A 25,587-nucleotide genomic window follows, 5' to 3' on the forward strand; every position below is an offset into this window, starting at 1 on the left:
CTTTCCATCCTTTCTAATATACTCTGTTAGAGGCAAAACATGTTTTTGTGTTCACTGTGGAGTAAAAAGACTCAGATCTAATCACTTGAAATCAGGTGGCGCATAACTAAATTATTATCTACTTTCTATGGCATGTGCACAAAAATAAGAATGGATTATACTATAGCTCAGTCCTTCCAGAAAAATGCGGAGTTTTTTTGTGATTGTTGCGGGCAAAAATCCTTGATTATGCGGCACGTTTTCTTAAAAATGCGATGGAATATGCGGGATATTTATGCAATTTTATGCGATGAAATTGCGGGAACTTGCAAAAACTGTGGTTTCATCATGGCTTCATCGCGGGGTTTGCAGCTTTTCGATGATATTCACGTCGCGTAATTACGGCACTTCATAACGTTCCCATGGTAACAGGGGAAAATGGCTGCTCTTGTGTGAAGTAAATGCAACATTTTTCAACTTTCTGCTAAGATATATGTGATTTTTTTTGCAACGAAAATGCGGGGATTATGAAATCATGCAAGCCCCGCATATTTTTGCGCGGGAATCGGCAATTTATGCGGCAAAAGTGCGGCGTAGGCCTATTTGAAATAATGCGGCTCCCGCATAAATATGCGGACTTTGGCTGATTATGCATTGAATTACGCGATCGCATAATCGCGTTTTTCTGGAGGGAATGATTGTATATAAATGGAGTCCCTCACTGTTGTCTGGTAAAGGCATGGCACTTTATGTAGTTTTTTAGGACAATCTCACCATCTAGTGGCCATGGGTGATTTATTACCACTGGACTGTTTGGTGTCGCTCAAGGGACAAATAGTTCCAGTAAAAACAAACTCAGTAGAGAAATTAGAGAAAAACGATTAATATTTAAATGATTAGGGGAAATAAAATCAGACTGATACTAGGCCCTACTGTAACACCTGTCGTTTCAGTGGAAGTGATCAACAACCCGCCTCTAATTATGTTGATCCTGTTTGGTGGCCATAATTAAAGCCTGGATCTTTTTTGTTCTCCTCTCATCCTCATGTAACCAAATCCTGTTCACACCTGATCTAGACAACCAGGTGTGGAGGATCTGCAGTTGCTAAAGCAGTTTTTTAATCCACCCCATTCAAGATGAATTTCAAGCTATATTCTTCATGAGGATATGTCCTCTCCTATGTTATTTAAACAACTTCTCTACTAAAATGATGCAGTCAGTCCTAAAAATGGCCCTGGCGGTAACGCTCCTTCTGTTTGCAGGGTGTAGTGTAGCGCTGGAAAATACGCAGGCCTTGACTGTGTCTCAAAGATGTACGGAGGATACCAACACTTTCCTCAGGGAAATTATCCAGGACAGGCCGAAGGAATATGCTGTTCTCAGTAAGTATTGCTGAATTGTAAAGGGCTTTTCTTTCTGTATGTTAAAGTTGTAGAGTTACTGAGCCTGGGGCAGTGGAGGCTAGGTCCATTGACTACAGTACAGGGGCCAGCTGATCTTTGCAAAGGGCCAGTTGCATTAACTTTGAAACTAAGTGTTCACTTTAGCCATGGAGTGGATCAAAACACAAGTTAGACAGGCCAACAGGACATGTGAGGTTTGTTGTACAGTCCCACTAATATGTAATGCAAAAAAAACACATAACAGTAGTAAACTTTTAGACAACAGATTTATGTTCAAAATAAAGAGAAATGCACATTAACGAACAGTATGTATTTCCTTAGAATCCAAATAAAATATACTGTAGACTACAAAAGATTTGAGAGTTTATGTTCACAGCAAAAAGATGACACAGTCTTATATGTGTTGTTTAGGTCTACAAAGTATCAATTAATGCTAACTACACAAGGATATTTAAAGGATTAGGCTACACTTATTTATATGATGATGGTGAAAGTTGTTATTGTAATGATCATTTCTGTTGTTGTCTGCTATTTCTTTTTTATTTTGCAAAGCACTTTAAACAACATTTTTGTGTATGAAATGTTACAAATAAAGTATATTATTATCACTATCATAAAGCCCAGCTTAAAACCAAAAACAGGAATTAATTCATTGTCACAAGGAACTAGCAGACCTTTTGCTCAAGCGAATTCACAAATTACAAACAACATATTGATGAATGAACAACCTGTAAATGTAGGCTACATAATATGATCTCCATAACAACTAAACAGACTGTTGGAGAGAAAAACAAGAGAAAAGAGACAGATAGACAGGAGCTATATTTGACTCACCGTTGAAGCAAGGCCTTGAAGTAGTCATATATCGTTCCACTTGTTGCTCAGAAGGTTATTTGGCTTTTTTGCTCACAGAACTAACTGCTAGCTAACTAGTCTCACAACAACACGGCTAACGTTAGCAGGTAACACTAAAAAAACTGTCTGTTGTTTAATTTAAATATGAACTATTGTTGTTTTGTTGTGAGGCCAAAGTATGACTGGCTTCACATTTTACGTTTTAGTTTCTCTTCCTAAGTATTGTCCATTCACAGTTTTACAGTGGCATCATAGTGACCGCGTCAGATTGTTTGATAGTAATCAAACAGTAAACAACTTCATCTGTCCCGTCTTCACCACCTGTAAGGATGCAACGCCAGCTTTGACCGTTACAACCCAGAGGGGCGCTGTTTCACTCCATTGAGGCAACTAGATGAAGAAATGGGGAAGACAACGAAATTACGTGTCTGTGATCTTTAAAAAAAAAATTAAAATAAAATGACAGAAGATAGATCCATAACGGAAGTCCTGGCTTGACTTTTCCTCAGAAAAAAAAACGTGTAGGCTATATTCAATTCGTCTTCAGTAAGAAGATGAACTAAATTCCGTTTTTGAAAATGTATTTTATGTTTACACAATTTCATCTTTTACATTGTATAGCAACAGACACTGAAAACGTAATTTCTGCTGAATCAAATTACATATATCACTTGATTAAAGTGCAATATAGTCGCAAGTAGCAAGCCATGCCCCACTTTCAGGCCCCACTTTTATATTGCAAGTAGAAGCAGTTTCAACCTGTTAGAGCTTTAAATGGGTTTTTGAAGAGTCACCACATTTATTCTTAAATTAAGTAAGCATATAACTTTGTGTAATCATAATCCATCATCAATAGCTTATGTCACAATTTACATGTTTATTTTAATAGTCAGTCTCTTTTTTTAACCCAAAGGACATGTGGATCATCGATGTTTGGTTATTTGCGCTAAGTTGCATTTGTGTGTTGTACGGTTGTGCTTGTGTGTATTGTCAGTGTATGATGCATTTGGAAAGATGGGTAGCAATGTCAAAGGAGGTAATGCCAACCAGCCGGGCCTTCTGCAGCAGTGCCGCTCTGCACACGGTCCCACCTTCTCTGGACAGTACTGCCAGGTGTTCCTCAGGCAGGTAACAACAATGTAATTAAAGAAGATAAAATGTCATCCTGACACTTGGCTTAGATTGTGAACAAAGTGTCTTTACTACCATAGGAAACTGTCCAGTACTTTGTGGGTATTTGTGTCCCTGACTCCTGTGGAGAAGACGATGTGCAAATGCTGGTGCTGTACGGTCAGTGATTTTATTTTTAGGTTTAAGTTTTCTCTGGTCTCATTACTTACCACTCAGTCAGTCCAATACTTGTGTTTACACATGGCTTGCTTCACTTTTTTAACAGGGAGACTTCAGTTTGGCCAGATATCCCTCACTCCTCCTTTACCTCCCATCTTGGTCAATCAGTCCACTCAGGAGATGATCATGACCCACTGTTTGTCCAACAACATTGCCCCTGATGCATCAGATGTTACCTGTCTGTCAGTATATGATTGGATGTCACTCTTTTCAAATCCTCTTTACTGTCTTATATGCAAGCATACTTGTAAACTGAACTGGAGAAGTGTCTCATACATTTCAAGACTGTTTTTGGGGAGTCTTCACCTAACACAGATAACTTTTCTCCTGCAGGTTTGTGTGTTGTATAATGGTAGCAATTCCTCTTGCGGCTACCCTGTTTACAGCTATAATAAGGTGGCAACGGAACAGAGAGGTCAGTCACACAGCGGAGTCTTCCTGTTTAAACACTGGCATCAACCTTTATGGGACCCTGAAGACCAACGGCTCCTATAGTAGCGATATTTATAGTAGCACTTCAGAGGGAAATAGTAATAGTAAGTACAATGTGTATTATGTGTTTCTGTTTAACTAAGTGTTCCCCGAGATTTCCTGAAAATGTTTACCAGATGATTCACCATGAGCATAATAAGTTTATTGAATATTGTCTTTCGTAGACAGCACCGGGGACACTCCACTGTGTTTTCCTCAAAGCTGTATGTACCGGTGCCTTCAGGCATTCTCTCTACAGACCACCAGCCAGGGTGTCTTTAGCACATCCTCATCCATCACAAAAGGAGGCTACTCCTCCCTAAATGGCATCCGTGTTCTCAGCCTGTTATGGATCATATGTGGACACTCTGCACAGTTCCCCGTAATAAACAACCTGGGTACGACCAGACTCAATGCCACTTGCTCATTCAGTCTGCGCGTCATTCACTTACTTATATATTCTTATATGCTGCATTATCTCTATTGCAGATAACTACAAAGACTGGAAGAAAACCGTTGAAAGCAGTCCTGTGCATGTGCTTACCATCAGCGGGCCTGTTTTTCTGGCTGTGGACACCTTTTTGCTGCTAGGGTGAGACTGAAACAACACAAAGTTTAAACAGTGCTGGATTTACCGTAGTGTGTCTGTAAAAAACGGTTTCTAGAGCAGCTTTTGTGTTGTAGGGGTCTGCTTAGTGCAAGGTCTCTGCTGGGCTCCATCGAAAGGGCTGAAGACAAACTGAGCCCCAGTTTGGTGGCCAACTACCTCTTTAGGAGGATTAAAAGGTACTGTTTGTTGATCATTTGATAAAAACAGATTTACTTTGTAGAAGCTCTTCATTGTGTGTGTGAACTAAAACTAGAAACGTACAGTAATTGTCTTTCCTTTGCTACAGGATTCAACCACTGCACCTGTTTATTATGTGTCTAACCATTGGCCTCATCTCACTGGTCCAGTGGGGACCCTACTGGTTCCCATTCATAGATACACTAATGGATTGTAAGACGTACTGGTGGGCTAACTTACTGTTGATTAGCAATCTCCTCCCAGTCCATGAGATAGTAAGTTTAAGCAATAACTCAGTAGCTCCAATTCTATTTTGACATGTTTCTACACTGACCTATTTGTTAACATTTTATTTTCTAATCTTTCCTCAGTGTATTCCTTGGACATGGTACCTGTCCCTGGACTTCCAATGTTATGCCACCACTCCTCTGCTGGTCTATTTTTATAGACTGTATGTCCTTGATTTCTACCTTGGACAAATTCAATGTTTGAATCATGGCCACAGCTCACTAATACAACGCTAGTCCTGTAATCTTATTCATTCTGTCTTTTGTTTATCAGAAACAGAGGTGTGTTTGTGGTTGTCGCTGGAGGCCTTCTGCTGATGACCACTGTGTCTGGTGCTGTTATAACTGCACTCCTGCAGCTGCCAGTCTTTCAGCCGTCTACACTGTAAGGTGTAGTGATGGTGATCTTGTATTAATGCAAACAGCTCAGGAACCAAATGCATGAAATGTGACATGAAATTAGCCATTCCAATTTTTTTAAATTATTTTATTTATTTTGCAGGACATCTGAGAATTATGTCTTGTATTACTATGTGAAACCATACACAAGATATGGGCCGTTTTTAATTGGGATCTTGACCGGAATATATTTGACAACAAAGAAAGATCAGCTGTTAAAGCAAAAGGTAAAGAATTGTCTCTGCCAGGATCATTACACACTTATTCTTTTTGTAGAAATGTGAACATATCATATGCTCTTTTGTGATATTATCAAGCTAAAACAGACTCTGTACACAAGCAAGCGGCTAAAGCTGCCATCACACTCATGTGCTTATGGTGTCTTGCTGTTGCTCCAGTGGCAGGCAGCACTTGGTTGGTTCTGCTGTCTGTCACTCATGGCTGTGGTGGTTGGATTGGCCTACATCCTCAGGGAGACCCCAGCCTATCCATCTGTACCACATGCCCTCTACCAGGGACTGCACAGGCCCCTCTGGGCTCTGGCTGTGACCTGGATCATACTGGCCTGTGAGGAGGGTTACGGAGGTAAACCAAGAGCAGAGATGTTCCAAATACCATATTCAGAAAAAAGCAAAATAAAATTTGCAATATGCATCTTAACAAATGATCAAGTATTTGTTTGCTCTGCATACTATTGATCATGTTGATCAATGGTTGACTGCACTATAATAGTGTAACTTGCTCTTTAATGATTTCATACTTCAATAGTAGCAATGGCAATATGAGGAAAATGTACTGCACAATTTGGGGGGATTTGGCCTTTTCAGCCTAAGCAATACTCAAAATAATACAATACAATGATTTGGGCAAAATAATATGAATATAAATACACAGCATATCTGCACACTTCTTGTTAAGTGACATGTGAGTACAGTCACATGAAAGCAGAAATATGTATTAAAAAAAATCTTATTTCTCACTTTCTCTAGGTTTCATCAAGAGCCTCTTGTCATTTGAATTCTGGGTCCCTCTTTCCAACATCAGTTTTGCCTGCTATCTGACACATCCTGTCTTCATCATCCTCTACATTGGCATGCAACAGACCCCAATCCACTACTCAAACATCAACTTTGTAAGTCAGCACATTTTATTCAGTTTCATCAAGCGTAATGCTGAGGTGTTTCAGATTTGAGCTTTATTAGGCCATGTTTTTGTATCCCTTTCTAACTGAATGTATTGCACGTCTCCTGTCTTCTTTAGATGTACCTGTTCCTTGGCAACCTGGTGCTCACGCTGGTGGTCAGCTATGTGTTTACTGTGCTGGTTGAGAAGCCATACCTTCTCCTAAAATGGAGCAGTACATAACAAGACAAGTCAACACACAAAATACTTTATTCAGCTAACACCCTTAATCTTGTATCTGTTTGCTTGTGCCTTGTAAGCTATGTCAGTGTTCTTGTTTAATTCTGCTTTTGTAGCTAATAAACCAGTTTATTTCTAAAAAAAAATAAAATAAACGAAGAAAGAAAATATCAAAAGTTTTTCTTATAGTGATTGCTGAGTGGTTACTACTTTTACATTGTAAATTGTTCGAGAGTTAACAGCCGGTTTATTTACTGTAGATAACATACTGCAGACCATGGTGAAACTATATTTACAATTTATTTGGGTTTTCATCTTCAGAACCAATAATACTAACAAATCAGGAACGCAGAGTTAGAGAGAAAACAGAAGTCAAAAGTTTACTATTTAAGATTAGTTATGATTTTCCATATACGCATGATATGATTTACTGTGTCTCCACAGTCTAATTTCAATTAGGAAATTATTAAAAGTTATGGAGGAGAGGGCTAAGATTATGGAAAATATTTGAAGTACTGCCCTCTTGCCAGAAGATGACTAGTGTGACTAGCTTCCTTGTGACTCAAAGTTCACCATATTCCCCTGCCACCCTTGTTTTATTGGTTCTGCTGTAATACAACACATTAATATGGAACATATTTTCACTTCACTTTCCATGGCAATGAGTCAGAATTTACAAGTGACACAGACTCAGCTGATGAGATCATAACAAAGGTTTTCAGTTTCTTGTGACGCAAAAGCGCACAGCTTCGTTTCCATCTTAGCACTTGAGTTATCCATGGCATGTGCTCTGTTGTACAGTGCATTAAAATGAGTAATGCTTCTTTAACAGCCTCAAAGAAACACCATGATTCTTCTGCCACTGTTTATTGCTGCTGCTCACACAGAAACAAAATCCTTATGGTGATTTTTACTGGAGTAATGTTGTAAAATTAACATGGTGAAATACTGTGGTTTGACACCAGGATGGAGATAAAAAAAAAAAAAACAATATGATTTCTACGAGAAATTGTGCCATCATTTCTAATTTCTGCATCCAATGTGCTTATTAAATCACATTATTTCATAGGTTAGGCGAGGCTATGTTCAGTGGTGTAAGATAAATGCCAAATATAGTTTGCTATCAATATGCTTTAATTGGTTCTGAAAAAGCATGCTTTATATCATGCACCCAGACACAACGTGGTTGTTGTGATGCACACTTCTTACATGTGCAGCACCATTCTCCACTTGGTCCTGTCCCAGGGAGTTTAGGGAAGGAGTGTAGTCGGCAGGCTGAGGCAGACTGCAACAACACGGTATAAAAATATATCTTGCTTTGGTAAGATGACACTTCTCCCACCATGACTACAAGAGTCCACGGGGCCACGTCCAATCCAAAACCTAACAACATGCTTAAGATGGTGTAACATGTCTTAGACTGTTTCAAATTTGTACCAACACTGTTTTGGAGAAAGAAAAAATTAAGTATGCTTGTAGTTTAAGAAATACTGAGCATGACTGTTATACTGCCAAATTCTGTACGTTTTACATTGTATAATTCCATATTAGCCTGTAAAAAGATATAACATGCTGTGTTAGAAATTGGTTGTTTTCAGTGTTCAATTTATTCAATGAATGTCTGTAATGATTACTTGTTACCCAACAGTCCACCCGTCATCTTAACCCATCAGCTGTTCCTGCAGAGACCGTAAATGTGTTTCTTCTGAGAAGCCACAGAACTACGCACAAACACGCACGCACAAAAACGCACATGCACACACACACACACACACACATATCCTTTCATAGCTACATTATATATATAAGTCCTTTTCTTATTACTGTCTTGTCCAAGTGCTGCTTGTTGACTCAATTAATGTAATGGTCAGTCAGGTAACATGACACACTAGGAGCAAAGCTTCATTTTATTGGTTTAATCACATTGCTCTCCTTCATTGTTTTTTAAACTTACAAAAGTAATTTCATTCAAATAAAGCTCCCCTGAGATAATTTTAAAAGGAAAGGAAACAGTCGGATCAAAAGCAAATTAATACACAACAACAACTCCCACACACATGCACAACATGCACCACAAGAACAGGTGTGCGGACACAAGTGTTCCATAATGACACTAAAGGAGCAAAAGGACATGACATCATTTCAATGGTTTGTGTCCTCATCCTCGTCTGTTTATTGTATATACTCGCAATGACAAACCCTTTGTAGTCTGTGTTGGGGGGGATATTCATTCATAAAACTTGTTACTACAACACACACACACACACACACACACACACACACACACACAGAGGAGGGCCTCTTGTTACACCACTATTTACAACCTGGTGATTTTACAGTAAAACAGTAAACATTTCCATCCCCTGCACCTGTCACAGGAACAATGATGTAAGAGCCATGACTTACTCTTGGTTATAAAACTGTCCTTCACTGTCATTATGAAACAACATTTTGTTTTAGTTTTTCTGGAAAATAATGGAAGATAATTTATGTGCAATTTTGTAAATGTGAACAACTCTGCATCAGTGTTTGATCCGACCAAAAGAAGAAAACAACTAGAGTTTTCTCAAGTGTAAAATGCTTTTTTGTTTTATGTGAACAATAAGGATCCAGAGAGGCCTGGAGATGGTGGCTAGTCTTGGGGAAAAATAATAATGATAAGAAGAAGAAGAAAGGGCCCAAAGTAGGAAGAGAATTGCAAGGCATGAAGTCAACTACACAGACATTAGTGTTGTTTAGGAGTTTAAGGAGTGAAATATGACAAAAGAAAAGATCATAAAAAGATGCCCCCATTGTGGCCGGTTGGCTCGGTTGGTGGAGCGGGCGCACATATGCAGAGGTTTGTTCCTCGACGCAGAAGTTCCAGGGTTCGAGTCTGACCTGTAGCGGTTTTCCTGCATGTCTTCCCCCCCTCTCTCTCCCCTTTCATATCTCAGCTTTCCTATCCAATAAAGGCAGAAATGCCCAAAAATAAAAAATAAAATAAAAAAAAAGATGCCACCATTATATGACGCCCTTTTTCTTATAAAATGTGTACAGTATGGACTTTGGGAGCTTGGTGAGAAAAAGCATAATTGTCTAATGTTTTTAAGTACAAACAACAAATTATCACTTTCTAACTAAATTAGAATCATTGGACCATTCATATTATTGGAAACTGACCTGCCATCTATGTCATTAAGGATTCAGTTGTGTTCACTGCTTATGAGATGAGTAATTTGGCTAAATGAGAGGCAAAGTCACATTGAATCACTATCACGCCAGGGTGAGATAATTGACAACTAATAACTTTACATAAAAGCCAAGAAAGGTCTGTCCTCCTTAGGTGATTTTGGCCAGTGACAACAGTGCATTGTTGCTTTGCCAGAGCAGTTAGAGAGGCGATAATGTTGCCAGAAATGTGACCCTCAATGTCACAAGTGCACTGTAAACACATGTCTATATCAGATTTTACATTGTCATACATTGTTTTAGTGGAAAAAAAACTAAATATATATGTTGTTGTATTTATTTTCCCCATGCAGGCTCAACTCCAAGCCGTAACCTTTCCATGTTCTTTTTTCATTTATGAGCTTATTTGTACCTATTGAATGTAAGTGGATATGAACACTGTCTGCTAAATGTTTTTCACACAAAATACAATTAACAAACTTATATACAAGCTAATAGTAACCTTCAGAAAATTAGTAGTGAGAGTGTTTAGTTTAGTGCTTAGATTACGTCATGTTCAAATGAGTATTAGCTGTTTGTCTCTATTTTCTTTATTCTGTTCTATATACTGGGTTGAGTTGGACAGACAGGAGTGAAATTAACATTTTAATGATTTCTTTGTCTTGCATACAGGATGTCTAATTGTGGCAAAATGACCACCTAAACCTTAATTATTACTCCAATGTGTGCTTGTTTCTCATTATTTCTCTCTTCGGTCAGAGTCATATACTTCTCTTAATTAAATGTCTATACCACCCACAAGTCAACATCTTTGTCTATAAAGTAGACCACTGAAACAGCCTGTAAATATAGATATTGAGAGTTAAATGTTCAAGATTGCCACATGTCTGCAATATCAGGTAACTGACTTTGTACTTGCAGGGGATAACAGTTAAAAATAGACTCACGCCCCGAGACCGCCATCTCTAGCCTGAGCTCACACTGAGGTCCTACATCATAGGTCCATATCCTCAACCACACGGCTATGACTAGGGTACGTACTACATGCATGGCTGAAAATCCCCTTCACAGGCTGAGACAACTGTTTTAATACCTCAAGTATTAATACTTTTATCACGTGTGATTCAGCTGTGAGGTAACTTGTTAGACTTGTGTGTACATTTTCTTTGGGAATGGTAAATGTTGTCAATTACACTGCTTTGTCTCACACTGCTGACAGGTTGACACACTGCTGGGCTGCATGATACACTTTTGTCAAGATTAATACCTTTAAGGGATTTACAAGTATAATGAATTTCGGCGGCAAACATTTGTTTAGTTTTCTGCTCATTTGTAGCCAGTTAGTGTTGAGAAAGTCTTGCATTTTAAGGCAGCTTTTTTTTTTTTTTTTTTTTTTTTTTTTAAACTGTGTTACTAATTAACTTGAACTCACGTCTTTAAAACAAGTTGTTCATACTCTACAGAGGCTTAAAGATGCAGCAGGATCTTGGGGGTGTTGTGTGACCAAGGGTGGATCTATTTTGGCACAGGCAGTCAAAATGAAATCAAATTACACTTTCTTGCTCTCAGTCACGCAGGTGCTGACATCTTTATAGTTTTATGTCAGTACAGATCAAGTCCTATCAAATGCACTAATCAACCACATCAACAACATTGATTTCTGATTCATTTAAAACCACCCAAGTGCCTAAAGTAGTAAAATGCCCTAAAAGCAGGTTATAACTCAGATATATGAGACCATTGATATGCACCCCATAATTGAATCTAAATATGGAGTCAGTGTAGTAAATGTGATTGTAAAATCAAACAGACTGGATTCATTTAAAGAAAAGATTGGCGTTTTGTGAGGGGTTTTAATGTGTTTCGCAGCCTGAAAATTGTGGGAAGTGTTTATTTTCAAGGTGTTTGTCAATAGACTTACTAAAGTTAGGATCGCTATACCATCGTAAACATTTCAGGCGTGAGGGCTCTTCTAGGTGTCCTTCACTGCAGAAGGAATGTAACAAATGCAGGTCATGGGTGAAGATGTGCTGGTATTTTTCCAGTGTCTGTGCCACCAGTTCCATCTCCTGCAATCTTGTATATCAGGGTGCATGTTTTGAAGCCTCCTACTTCAACACTTCATACCACCCCTGTCAGGTTGCCAACACGAGCAATGTGAATTTAGATACAGCTATGGTTTTACAGTCACATTAAGTCTCTAAATAATAGCAACTGTAATCTAAAAAAACAACAACACGAAACACAGCTAAAATATAAAGAAACATCCTTGGTGTTACTCATCAGATGTATCTAACTCCACCATATTTAACAATATAATTACTGAAGAACTATGTAAAACCGTGCTTTATCAAATGATGAAGTTTGGAGTTTCATGAATGTTGAGGGCATTAGCAACAATTACTGCCGCTTCATAAATATCCCATATAAGGTTGGTATTAATTAAAGCTGCAGATTATCTGCTGAATGGTTTTCAAGTGTACTCAGAAGAACCTGAAATGCAAAAGAAAATTTTGGTTGTTTCGACTGCATTACAGGTTATAAGCAGAAACTGGAGAAACCAGATATTCTTAACAAATCTCTCAATATGTATGTAACTCCTTGCAGCTCTAAGGGCTTGTGAGCTCAATATTCTTGTGTTTTTTATCTGGTAAATAACTAACAGTGACTGATTAGGGTTATTTAAAAGATAAATATAGATAATGTATGTTTTACTACCTGTCACTTGTGCAAGACAATAGAAATTAGAGTGTGTAGTCTGCAGCAACAACAAAACCACCAAACACCAGACGTTTTTTATCAGCTACAAGTTAACAACAACAGGAAGGTTTTCTGTTGATAAGGTATGTCAAGTGTGCTTTGAAAGCTTCCAAAATAGATGCAACATGCCATTTAAATGGGCATCCCCTGCAAGATAAATAGCTAGAGGGAGATAGTGGGCCTTACTTCAAATACTTCAGATCGAAGAGGTAAATATACACAAGAGGCTCAGGTGAAAGATTATTTGACTGTCTGTCTTCATTTTGCAGGTACTGAATCTCAGGATCTAAGGATACAGTTGGACCCAGTGTAGGAAATGACACCAGAAAAGTCAAAGCCAAACAATCTGTGCGCGGACCTTTATGCCATTTGTCCCAAAACTTGGCCTGTAGTTGCTGTTTGACAGCTGGAGTTTTGCTGCTGACAATCTTTTCTAGCAGCACAACTAGAAGTCTTAATAGATCTATCACTCTTTTGCATGGATGACCAAATGCCGTCACCAACAGACAGTCAAACCGAGGATTTAGACCCTCTATCTCTTTTGCACAGTCCCAAGGAAAACATGCTCTCTGCATATGAGAAAGGAGCAGAGGCTGTGTCAGATCTCTCAGACCCCAAAGACAAATCCACTGAGCCTTTATCAAACCTTTCCAAATGCCTCTCTCAGGAGAAAAGCATAGGCTCATCCAGCTATAACATGTCAGAGTGTTTACCACTTTGCTCCGAGCCTACAAACGATGATGATTTTAGGGTTTGTAGCTATTTTGGCTTATCAGAACCTGTATTACCTCTTTTACCTCACTTCTCTCATGACCTTATTTCCCCTCTATCTGAATCTTTTCACTTTAAACAAGAACCAGCCCTCTCCTTTTCACTCATACAACACAATAGTACACCTGAACCTCTTGGGGTGTTGTCATCTACTTCTGAGGGTTCGACGGAGCCATCTCTCACTGAGACTCTCTCCAGCTCAGAACACAGTCGAGCCATTTACCTATTAAGGTCAGTATCACATCAGTCAGATAGTTTAGAGAGTGATACAGCTATAGCTCCTGTGTCAGACCTTTATATTTTTGAAAGTGACACACAGGACTTCATCTTGAGCCCTAATCCCCAGGAGATTCAATGTCCTGAATACCAGACATTATCACAAACTGACTACGATGCACATGTCCTGATGGGTGATTCAGACCATGTGGTGACACAATGCCATCGTGGCTCTAGTGAGGAACGAGCTATGGTGGACTATGAGTCAGACGTGAGCCGGCATGCAAAGCTAAGACCACCTGCTGTGGATGCCTGTGAGGCAGGCTTGATGTCGGTAAATGATGGGAGTCGAGGGAAAGCAGAGGTCACTGATTTAACCCCCCAACCACGGCGAAGCGACAGCCCTATCGAGCTGTGGCTGGACGCATGCCAGTATCTAGCAGGTGAGGACACAGAAGATAGGGATGTTTTAGACAAGACGCAACATTCTTTGATGCAAGGAGGGCTCACCGGTGACTTATCTTTTCCCCCAGGAGAGTCAGGTTACAACCCTGATGGTGGCGACGGGATTGGCTGGTCCAGCGATGACACCAAAGGTTGGGGGCCACCTGTTGAGAGGTGGTCATCAGTGGACAGCTGGGCAAGTGCACTCTCAGACTGGGCCGGGATCATCACGGCTCCACCAGAGGACTTCACAGCTGCCTTCACAGAGATAGGGGCTGAGATAGATGCTCTGACACAGGCACTAGCAAAGGTAAATACTAATATAGAAATAGAGACGTCTAAAGAAGGAAAGGGTCAAGAGCCAGCAGCGCAGGCACAAACACAGCCACCCATGGGTGTCCAGGAACAGCCTATAGAGGCACAAAACATCCCAGAGAGCTCCATCCTCTCTGGGCAGAGCTGCCTTGAGGGCTCACATAGCCTTGAATCCTTGTGTGATTCAACAGCTACCACACAAGGAGAAAATGAGCTAGAAGAGATCCAGAGCAGCCAGGCTGAGCGCTCTCCATGCCCCACAGAGCAGCACTCATCCATGGGATCATCCAGTGGTACGGTTGCCTCTCCTGGAGGATACAGTGTAGATGTGATACCTGGATCTACTTCTTTTGCTGATCTGGACCTTTCTCATTTTGGAGGATTTGTCGAGCCAGACAATTTCATGAGCAATGAAGAAGATCCAATCATACTGAATATAATAGAGGATACAGATTTGGAGGGACAAAATACACGTGGTGAGCTAGTAATTGAGGAGGTAAGATGACTTATTATATAGATTTAAATTTGACAGGTGGAAATGTGTGCTCTGCTTTATGTGAAACGCATGACATATGAGTGCATATCACAAAACTAAACTTGGGAGAGGTATGTTTTTTTTGTGTTGGGTCAGACACACATATGGGCTTGTCCACACACTCTCAAACACACATCACATTCTCTAAAGTCTGTGGCAGACAGAGTGTTAGAGCAGTAGAAAGATTCACCCTTCACGATAGAGAGAATAACAATGATCACCTTCACATCAGTCGTGCTTGCCAACAGATAAATCAGTCATGAGATTTGGAAACATAAGAAACATTCCCACTCCTGCCCTTGTCAGTGTTGTCATACCTACAGTATTGCTAGCCAGTCAGGAGGTACGTATATAGTAAAATCCACGTATGAGACTCACGAGTATTGTCGCCTTGCTTTGGGTTGGAGCCACTTATTTTGCACTCATGAAGGACTCTCATCAAGGCTTGCTTCTGTATTATTGGATAAGTCCTTTGGCTCCAATTTTAAAGACTGCTAGCTGTTTGTGCTAAAGGAAACAGAGAGAGCATGAGAGGAAAACTTCAGATGGACAGAAATGGCATCTAATAATAGCGGAGAGTTCAATAATAATAGCATGCATCCGTGGCGTGTCAGGGTGGAGAGGTGAGAGGAGAGCACAGCTGAGGACTGAAACATGACCCTCCCTTACTCTCTCTCTCTCTCTCTCTCTCTCTCTCTTTACATACGTACCCTTTAACACACCCATTCCCACCTCATCTCCTTTAAAAACCCAGGATCAGGACAACAACAGGTCCATGGGCCTAGGAGACTGCTTTTGGTTGGCTTAGGTGCGCAAGGCATAGCTGGAGCTCCTGTCTATAACAGCAACAGTGTGGTCTCAGTTGCATGCAGGACACATGGACTGTGGGATTGGATATAGAAGCATGGTGTTTCATAAACGTCTGCTTTGTGGCTCTATAGAAAGGTATGTGTTGAACGGATCTGAATGTTATGGCATGTTTGTGTCCTTTCTGTAGGATCTGCCTTTAAAATAATTACCTGTTTAGTGCTATTGATGCCAGCACTTTAACACTATTATTAGATTCAAGATTCAAGATTCAAAATCCTTTATTAATCCCACAATGGGGGCATTCACACTGTTGCAGCATCAAGGGATGAGAGGAAAAGTATAAGACACAGACAATAATAAATATAAATATATTACGTGTATACTATCATATCACAGTCTTAGTGGAGTCTTTTACTCAAACGCATGACGATTATATTATATATCTCAGTCTCAGAAATATATATATATATATATATATATATATTTATTTTTTTTATTTTTTTTAATTACCTCACATTTTTATTAATATTTGTCTACTTTCCTTATCAGACCTTTGGAGATGAAGTGTGTGAAGTGACAGATGAACACAGTGTCTCCCAGCCGGATTTGGTGGCCAAGCAAGAAGCCAAAAGGAGGTGTGGGCCAGCTGGGGTTGATCGTAAAGGAACTGAACCTTCAACAGATCTCCATTTCCTCACCGAACACACTCTGACAAACTCACAGGTTCCAGGTGTGCACACGCAACCAGGCCTCCACACACACGTGTCATCTGACACTTTACCGGACCTTGAGGGAGCATGTCAGTGGGGAGGTCGTAAGTTTATTATGCCCTTAGCTCCTCTTGGTATCGGCTCCTCCCTCGTCTGTCGGACAAGCTGTTTGGAAGGAGATCAAATATGTTCCAAAAGGTATCTCAATGACAACAGAAACCTTTGTTGTGATCACGTACAACCTTGTGTTCTCTGGCCAACCTTGGATAGGATTACTGAGAAAACATCTCTGGCCGTTGATAAGGATTTGATTCATAAAAAGGGAAATACAACAGACTCTGCTGAGAAATCTTCACCAGAGGGACAACTGGACTTTGTCCCTGTGAGAAAAACAACAATTGAGGAGATTCATGACCTCAGTGGAGAACTATCAAACTTGGCTGATGTCCCTGCAGATCATTTCATCATTTCAGAAGGGAACCGCATTGCATTCATAACTTTAGATCTAAATGACCCATTTGTCTCCAGGGCTGCAAAACCCATCGCCACAGCCATACAATCTGAGTTGAATCCGAAAACAGCTGAAAAGATGCCACACAAAACCCACAAGTCCACCTCAGAGAGCAAAACACGCTCCAAAAAAGACAAAACAGCTGGTCATCATTATGGTGCATCTCACCATGTTTCAGCCCAGCAGGTCTGCAAACAACAAGAAACTCATCCTCTTACTGGGGAAAATCACACCAGTGAGAACACTCCAGTCGGGCTTGAGGACAAGGAGGCTAAATTGGTGATTGAGACTGGTGTAGCAACTGAGAAGGCTCCAAACAAGCCACACGGCAAGAAGAAAAAGAAACATGCTCCGAATGCAACAGGAGTGAAAAGTGTAGTTGAGCCATTGGTTGAAGTGGAGAATGGAGCAAAACCAAACACTGCAAAAGGCAGGATTGATATGTTTGAGGCCAAGCTGGGTGCTGGGAAGGCTCAAAAGGACAGTGATCAGTCAGATGAGAAAAAGTCCCAGCAACCAGAGGCTAAAGCTAAAGCTTCCCGGGGAGAACAACCTCCACATCATCCAGATCATAAAGACCACCAGCCAAAGAACTTCACCAGTCCTCTGAACGATGATATTATTAAAAGACGACGCCTGTCAGAGGATAAGTTTGGAAAGATTGTCAGTGGTTTGGAGTCTAAACTTCCGAAGCCAGAAACTTCCATTCAGACAAAGGGAGAGGAACCCAAAGTAGAAACCGGGGCAACTCGCAAAAAGGCGTACAGTGAAGTGGTCAAACAAAAAATCCCACCTAAGGAAGGTAAGGGCTAGACCATTTTTATGCTAAACACTTTTTTATATGAAACATTATAAACACAAGTTCTCCTGTATGATGGTATGTGAACATCTCATAATAAAAGCATATGACAATGTCTGCAGACCCCAAGGTAGTGCAGCCTATCCAGGCAGTGTCAGTGAGCGGGGACCCCCAGAGTCTGTGCCTGTGGTGTCAGTTTGCTGCTGTCTTCTCCCACCACACTGTCACCTGGAGCAGAGGGGACACTGTTCTGTCTGAGAGCAAGAGAAGGTATTTCATTTTACATGATTTTAATCTAATGTATTTGAATGTATTTTCTGCAATGTCATTTTTACACAATACTTTCACATAACTCAGCTTTACACCCCAAAGCACCAACCGGTCTCCTACCAGTGAACTACCACATACCTCATAACAAGGGTGTCACTTTGGTTTGAGAAGTGGGGGGGCCACAAAACAGGGGGTGCGGGGGTCCTCTGCCAGAAAAATATTTTCGATTTGAATCCCATTCCTTGCATTTCAAAATACATGTATAGGGACTATGGTGGTACAGAATCCAGGAAATAAGGAAGTTGACCATAATGAAATTATTGCAGAAAGAATAGTAGGCTACTAAAGAAAAAGGTGTCTTACTTTCTTTATTGCTTGAAATAGTGGCCAATCCCCGAGACTCAAAATCCTGTTTGTCTCCCCCCCCCCACACAAAGTGTGTGTGTGTGTGTGTGTGTGTGTGTGTGTGTGTGGGGCCTCATAACCAGATTATCTAGTAACGGTGTACTTTTTTTAGTCAAAATGATGCTATAGCATGGTTCGTTACTTTCTCTCTGATGTAGCTCCACAGTCCCTTCGAAATGAACTCAAGTCCTTTATCGACATCACTGGTCCTATTCTAAATGTTTTGATTTAAATGTATTTAAAATGTGATTTTGTTTAACACTGTTAATCATATAAAGTGTGTATTGTTAGGCTTATTGTTTATACAATCATAATGTTCATGTTTAGTGTTAGGCCGGTAGGTCAAGTTTGCATTTGTGCTACTAGCTACCACTTAGCTAGTTGGACAATCATTTATCCTTTACTTTAGCTAACTAGTTAAATCGTTTATCCATCACGTTTAGCTATTGCAAACATTAATGCTTAGCTTTAGCTAACGTTGACTATTTCAACCATATATCTATTACTTTTAGCTAAGAATTTCAACTTTTGCTTTTAACTAAATAACGTTATTTCAACTGTTTATCCATAACTTTAAGCTCATTATTACAAACGTTTATCCATTAACGTTACTTTTAGCTAACTATTACAAACATTAATCCATTACTTTTATCTAACTTTTAGCCTACAAACATTTAGCCATCACTTTTCGCTTATTATTTAAACCTTTCATTAAATACTTTTAGCTAAGCTAATTTAAATTGTTTACTACTTTTTGCTAACTGTTTCAACATCTCTGCTCGCTTGCTAGTTCTAGTTTCCACCTACTCTCACTAGTGTTCAGGTGTTACAGCTGACTCAATATGTGGATTAAAAATATATTTTTTAAATTGTATAAAAAATGTATCTTTTTTAAATTAATTGAGTTAACTCCACAATTTTTCCACGTACCCCTGGAAAAAACAAGTAGTCCTAAGAATCACTGATCTACAGCATGTTAGCAGGCAGTAATATTTAGCATCAGGTAGGAGAAAAGTAGGCAGAAAATCTTGTGCAACACTTTGACAGCAGGAATAAAGTATGGTTTTACATTTTGCTTTCTTTAAATCTATGCACAGCAGTCAGTCGCTTCTATTTAGTAACCTGCACTTTCATATATCCAGCTACCTTCACTTGCGTAATACTTTTTTTTAAAAGAGTAAAATATCAGCAGACACAATTCATTTTGGCATAGGGCATAGAATGGATCCTGGATTGTCATAATGTATATAATTAAATGTCACAGGAAATCTAAATTTCAGATGCAATGCCAGAGGGTTGTTGTTGTTGTTGTTGTGTAGAGATTAGTGGCTTTGTATGGTGCATTTTGTGACACTGAACCTTTCTCTGAAGTGCAGGGGATGAGAGCAGAGTGTCACTGACCATCTCCAACGTTTCTCACAAAGACTTGGGCAAGTACCAGTGTCGGCTCACTAGTTTACATGGATCAGTCACCCTGGACTATCTGCTCACATATGAAGGTATAAATCATGATTTAACTATAACAACTATCCAGAACGTAAATTTGGTTAAAAATGTGTATCCAACACATTTTACGACAAAGAATGCATTTCTTATTTTTTACTATTTTACAGTGCTTAGTGAGATTGTCATCCCTCCATCTCCAAAGACCATCTCATGTGAGTTGTGATCTTAGAACCCTTATTAGTGTACACAGTTGAGCTGTAAAAGCCTGGCCCAGTTTTTTGTTTTGACGGATAAGAGATGACACATTATCTCTCTTTTTTTTTCTAGCTGCCCCTGTAGAGGTTGGAAGTGAAGAAGAGGATGTCCACTGTTCCAGGCTGATTTTCAAAGAGGATTTTCTATCTGACCAACACTTTGGAGAGAACCAACATGCCAGCATCATTACTGAAAAGATCCACTTTGGGGAGGGGATGCACCGGCGGGCTTTCCGGACCAAGCTGCAGGCGGGTCAGATACCTCTGTTACTACCTGGACGTTCCTGTGTGCTCAAAGTACACAATGCTATCAGCTATGGGACCAAGAACAATGACGAGCTTGTTCAGAAAAACTTTTCCTTGGCTGTAGAGGTAGGAACATCATGGGACTCTCCAAAAGTCCTTCATAGCTCAAAGTGTAATTGCATTATGTGCATAAAAGTCCTCTTCGGGAACCAAGCTCATTACATGCCACTTAGTACTTTTTCTGCCACAAAATTATGGAAATGGGATGAAATAATTAATATATAATTGTGACACTATCACAATATTTTTTCCACATTAATTTAATAATGCTTTGAACAATGCCTTTTTTCTTTAGTGAAAGAAGTTTTGTGAGAAAATATTATAGATTTTGTTGAGAAATGCCACATACAGTAAAATGCTGAGGAAGTTTCAGAAAATACGCTTTCTGTGTACTAAGAGTTAAATGGTTTTGGATCAACCTTTTCATGCAATGTCATACAATTTTGATTAAAAAGTTCAAATTTATATTAGGCTACATCATAGACATAATATGCAAAATGTGACACTTGGGGTCATCAGGTTATCATCCCATTCTGAATTTAAATACAATAAAACAGCAACACAATCTTTTATCAAATATTTCATGAGAGAGTCATAGAGAGTCTTCTATTTATTATCATGTGTCCACAGATCTTCTAACATAGAAAGTACTGTAATTGACTTCTCGCTCTGTAGGAGTGCCATGTCCAGAACACAGCAAGAGAGTACATCAAGGCGTATAACACTGCTGCACAGTCTGTGGAAGCCTTCGGAGAGATCCCAGAGTGAGTGACACATGCTGTAAACTTAGTGCACAGCAAAATCTCTGCCTTTATAGCATTTTAGAATAATCTAATATACTCATAGCTCAAGCAATTTTGATTCATGCTTCCACCAGGATCATTCCCATCTACCTGGTTCACCGTCCATCCAATGACATCCCGTACGCCACGCTGGAGGAGGAGCTGATTGGTGACTTTGTCAAGTATTCGGTCAAGGACGGCAAAGAGATCAACCTTAAGAGACGCGACTCGGAGGCAGGACAGAAATGTTGTGCTTTCCAGCACTGGGTCTATCATAAGACTGAGGGCAACCTGCTGGTTACTGACATGCAAGGTCACATGGATATTTTGAAATGTGTATAAGCTCAAAATGTTTGTTTTTTTCCTGCAAATCATCATGTGCTTTAAATTACAATTAAACTAAATATCAGTCTGATTTTGTGGTTTTCAGGAGTGGGAATGAGGCTCACTGATGTGGGAATAGCCACCTCTAAGAAAGGGTGAGTATTTCTTTTGAGACCAATACTAGTTGCAAATTGTTGATACATGCAAATTGATAGATTAATCATTTCTTTATTTTTAGATATAAGGGCTTCAAAGGAAACTGTGCCACCTCCTTTATTGACCAGTTCAAAGCTTTGCACCAGTGCAACAAGTACTGTGAGATCCTGGGCCTCAAATCCATGCAGCCCAAACCTAAAAAGCCTGCATCTGCTCCGAAACCCAGACCTCAACAACCCTCTGCTGCACCCAAGAAGAAAATATTTGGGCCAACAGTGAAGGGCAAGTCATAATAGGAGGAGAATCTTGGACTGCGGGTGTCATTTTTATTGAAATGGTGAGGGTTTTAAATAATTTGCTTCACTCATGCTGGACCTCGTCATGCAGTTTGGCCTGTCAAGGAGGAATCAGAAAGGTGTCCAAAGTTTTGCGCTGCAGAAGGCCAGATGATGGAGAGGACAGATGTGTTTGACTCTGAAGAGAGCAATTTTTACACAACCAGCGAGAGTTTTTGCTTCATCTTGTGTTGAACATTTGAGAGATATATTTTATTTTAATGAGATTATTTCTGTACGAGAGTGTATTTATTATTTCGGGGAGGACACTTTATGTCACGAGTATTGGGAAAACTGTAATCTCCCATTACCAGACTAATCTCCAGCATTGGAGTATGGTCTGGCTACACCGCCTATCTATTCTAGGGGTAGGGGGGAAAAAAGCTCTGGCTTGTTTGTAACTTGCTACTTGCTGCTTGTAACAGAGTAATTTCCCAATTTGGGATTAATAAAGTCCATCTATCTATCTATTTCTTTAAACCAATCACAACCGTCCTGGGCAGCACTAACCCCCTATAGCAGCAAAAAGGGAAGGGATGTCCGGCATGTGAGAGATCAACAGATGTCAGTCTTTATCCCAGCAATGTGTATCCTTTGAGCCAGACTAGGAAAACTGTGACAAATTTAACAAACACTTAAAAATGATGATGATAATGATGAGTTTATGGACAGTGTTGAAATGTGATGTCTTAGAGATTGCATTTTTGATGAGTTTTTATTGTTTTTCTACTTCGGTGATGTCTTCAAACTATTAGTTCATTAAATTAATGAACTTGTTTATTAATTGAATAGAGGAAATGTCTTTTAAGTAGGTTGTTTGATAAAAAACACAGTAGAGAACACGTCTTGTTTTGGATTCAGTATGAGTGGGCAATTTTCGTGTATTTGGTGGGTGAGGTGACAAAGATATATGATAATTGCATTTTCAGTTTAATGTTAGATTATTATAATGTTTTTTTTTCATTAAGTAAAAGCTACTGATTCAGGATAAGCTCTTTTCTTTATTCTGGAAACAACACAAATACATTTTGTACACACACAAAGTATGCATTTGAATGTATTCACTGATAAATGTGAAGATTTATTGATTTATCATTTAATTGTCTGGTGCAATTCTGATTGTTAAATTGATTTTTAATGTCTGGCATCATTTCAAGGATCTATATGTTACCGGTCCAGCTCAAACTGAGTGAGAGAAATGTAAAACCAAATCTGACATCCAGAGCCTACTTACACACATATGATCTCAACCACATACCAGCTATTCAAAGGCAGTCTCAAACGGTTTCCATATAATAATCCTCTCTGTTCGACTCTCACTGTTGCTTTTTGAATCCCTAACTCAAATTGCAGACATGGTTTTCAGGTTGCAGCGATGGCCAGTGTATAATCACACAGTAGATCTTTGTTATTAAAGAGATGTTGCTGGTTCAAGATGCTTTGTGATTTATTTTAGTCAAGTTAATTCAACTCACATTTCCATGATTTTGACACTGTGTCTATGTTTATATGCAAATATATACTTGTCTTTGTACACAGGACTGGGTTTGAAGGTGATTTTAAATGTGACTATTACGTCTTTCTCATGAATGGATAAAGTTCACTCTATAGCAACAGACAAAAATAAACACTTTATTTACGCAATTTGCATGGATGAAGACCATTGTGCAATCATAGTAGATGACCCGTTTACATGTTGGAAAAAGTTTGAATGATGACAACACAAGAAATGGCTGCAGCATGAAAACAAATGGGCACTCTATTTATGCTTACAGGAGAAGGTCTCCAGCAGCAAATTAGCACCTCAAACGCTAAAGAAAGTGGGTCACACTCAGAGGCTTAAGATCATGTAGGATGTTGGTCCGTATTAACACACATCTATTTTCATCTCTGCCCCTCCTGCAAGGTGTAATGTGTCCTCTATGTGTTTTTAGGCTTTACAGAATTAATGAGGAAACTATTACAGAGCTACAAAAACACCACAAACAGAAGGATAAATAAAAAGCCAATCAGGAAACTGAAGAATATACTGAGGTCTGTTTCACACTGTAGCTATTTAGTGTGAAAATGGCGTTTGAAACACAGGACACAAACACCATTGTCACACTCCACAACTCTAGAGGACAACATTTACTGTAGATACTGCAGACGGAGAGGTTAATACTGGTGGATGGACGACCTGGTGAAAGAAGGGGGAAAAAAAGTAGATTGGTAATGTGTAAAATCAATGAGGAGCAACGGAGAGAGTTAAAGTTCAAAAAGAAACACAGATAATGTTAAAGTACACATGGTGTTGGTGTGTAGGCCTGTGAAAAACCCAGGCTGAAATCACACTAAGCTATGATTTATGACTATCCATGCAGCACTTTAATTTTGTACCCATAAATATGCAGAAATAAAACGCAAAAGGAAAACAGAAAAACAATAGAAAATGGGGGAAATAACACTGAGTAAATACACAAGGCTTATCCAAAGTGTCCAAAGTCCATGCTGTTTTTTACTGATTGTGGGGATGACTGCAGCTGTGTGAGAGAGTAAAAGACCACATGTGTGATCCTCATTTCTTTCTATATAATAAACATTTTTGCATTAATTTTTCTAAAAATGTAGTTGAACATAGAGTTGGTTGGGACTGTATGCCACACTAGATTCCTTGTTTCTGCTTTTAACTATTATATAACATTTCTGAGCTGAAATTGCAACCAAGGTTTTTTTTTTTAATTGGTACATTGATCATAGTTCATTAATTAATACATCAATTACCAACTTTACTAATAAAACTTTGATGAAAACATTATTAAAGGATTTAAACTTATTGCAGGACAACAACCAACTTACCTCAAGTTTGTAAAGTAGATCCTCTTTCCAGGATTTATGAATTCGTACCCAGTGGTCACTCTCCTGCTTCTGATTCTCCCAGCTTCTTCTCTGCTTCTTCCCTCTCGCTACAGCGTATCTTCTTGTCAGAGTGTTTCCAAACAGTTAAAAGTCCAGTTGTGTGTCCGGAGCTGCAGGTTCATGAGGTGATGTGTGGTGCATTTGGGTTTGATGTTGTCCCGTTCCAAGTCTTTATGTAGACAGAGCAAGGTTTGGACAAACAGCCAGTTCCACATTAGTGATAAGCTACAGGGGAAGTATTGATCGACCCTGACCAGAGGTAGAGGGTGAGCAGTGGAGGAGGGGGAGACAAAAAAACTGCCTCGGTGAGGCAACAGGGCCTTAATACCAAGGTTTTACTGAAAGTTGCCATGAGCTGAATGTAATGGGTGGTGGTTCCTGACAGATGAACAAACTGGAAAATCTATGTAATAAGTAAGACGTAAGAATACAAAGGAAATCAGACAGCCATAAGAACCCTTGTCTAACTAAAAGC

At 39.5% G+C, this 25,587-nt stretch overlaps 2 protein-coding genes and 1 long non-coding RNA gene across 3 annotated transcripts; 2 read left to right on the forward strand and 1 right to left on the reverse strand.

Moving 5' to 3' along the window:
• Window positions 1-1,007: 1,007 nt before the first annotated feature.
• oacyl (O-acyltransferase like) lies at window positions 1,008-6,981 on the forward strand. Its single transcript, XM_031317914.2, has 15 exons — window positions 1,008-1,362; window positions 3,233-3,366; window positions 3,450-3,528; window positions 3,635-3,770; window positions 3,922-4,124; window positions 4,245-4,457; window positions 4,549-4,651; window positions 4,744-4,845; window positions 4,956-5,121; window positions 5,218-5,297; window positions 5,408-5,518; window positions 5,636-5,759; window positions 5,931-6,117; window positions 6,522-6,664; window positions 6,793-6,981. Exons 1-15 carry the CDS (start codon window positions 1,140-1,142, stop codon window positions 6,895-6,897), a joined length of 2,109 nt encoding a protein of 702 aa, XP_031173774.2. The 5' UTR covers window positions 1,008-1,139; the 3' UTR covers window positions 6,898-6,981.
• Window positions 6,982-11,028: 4,047 nt separating this feature from the next.
• alpk2 (alpha-kinase 2) lies at window positions 11,029-23,648 on the forward strand. Its single transcript, XM_031317758.2, has 12 exons — window positions 11,029-11,098; window positions 13,095-14,255; window positions 14,346-15,067; window positions 16,466-17,939; window positions 18,059-18,206; window positions 19,983-20,110; window positions 20,225-20,269; window positions 20,385-20,683; window positions 21,293-21,381; window positions 21,495-21,712; window positions 21,830-21,878; window positions 21,962-23,648. Exons 2-12 carry the CDS (start codon window positions 13,304-13,306, stop codon window positions 22,170-22,172), a joined length of 4,335 nt encoding a protein of 1,444 aa, XP_031173618.1. The 5' UTR covers window positions 11,029-11,098; window positions 13,095-13,303; the 3' UTR covers window positions 22,173-23,648.
• Window positions 23,649-23,776: 128 nt separating this feature from the next.
• On the reverse strand, window positions 23,777-25,274 carry LOC116062952. Its single transcript, XR_004108149.1, has 2 exons — window positions 25,053-25,274; window positions 23,777-24,393 (listed from the first exon to the last, which is right to left on the reverse strand). It is a non-coding gene; the product is annotated as an uncharacterized LOC116062952 (long non-coding RNA).
• Between the last annotated feature and the right edge of the window lie 313 nt (window positions 25,275-25,587).

This window comes from Sander lucioperca, chromosome 14 (assembly GCF_008315115.2).
Source record: "Sander lucioperca isolate FBNREF2018 chromosome 14, SLUC_FBN_1.2, whole genome shotgun sequence".
Lineage (NCBI taxonomy): Eukaryota > Metazoa > Chordata > Actinopteri > Perciformes > Percidae > Sander > Sander lucioperca.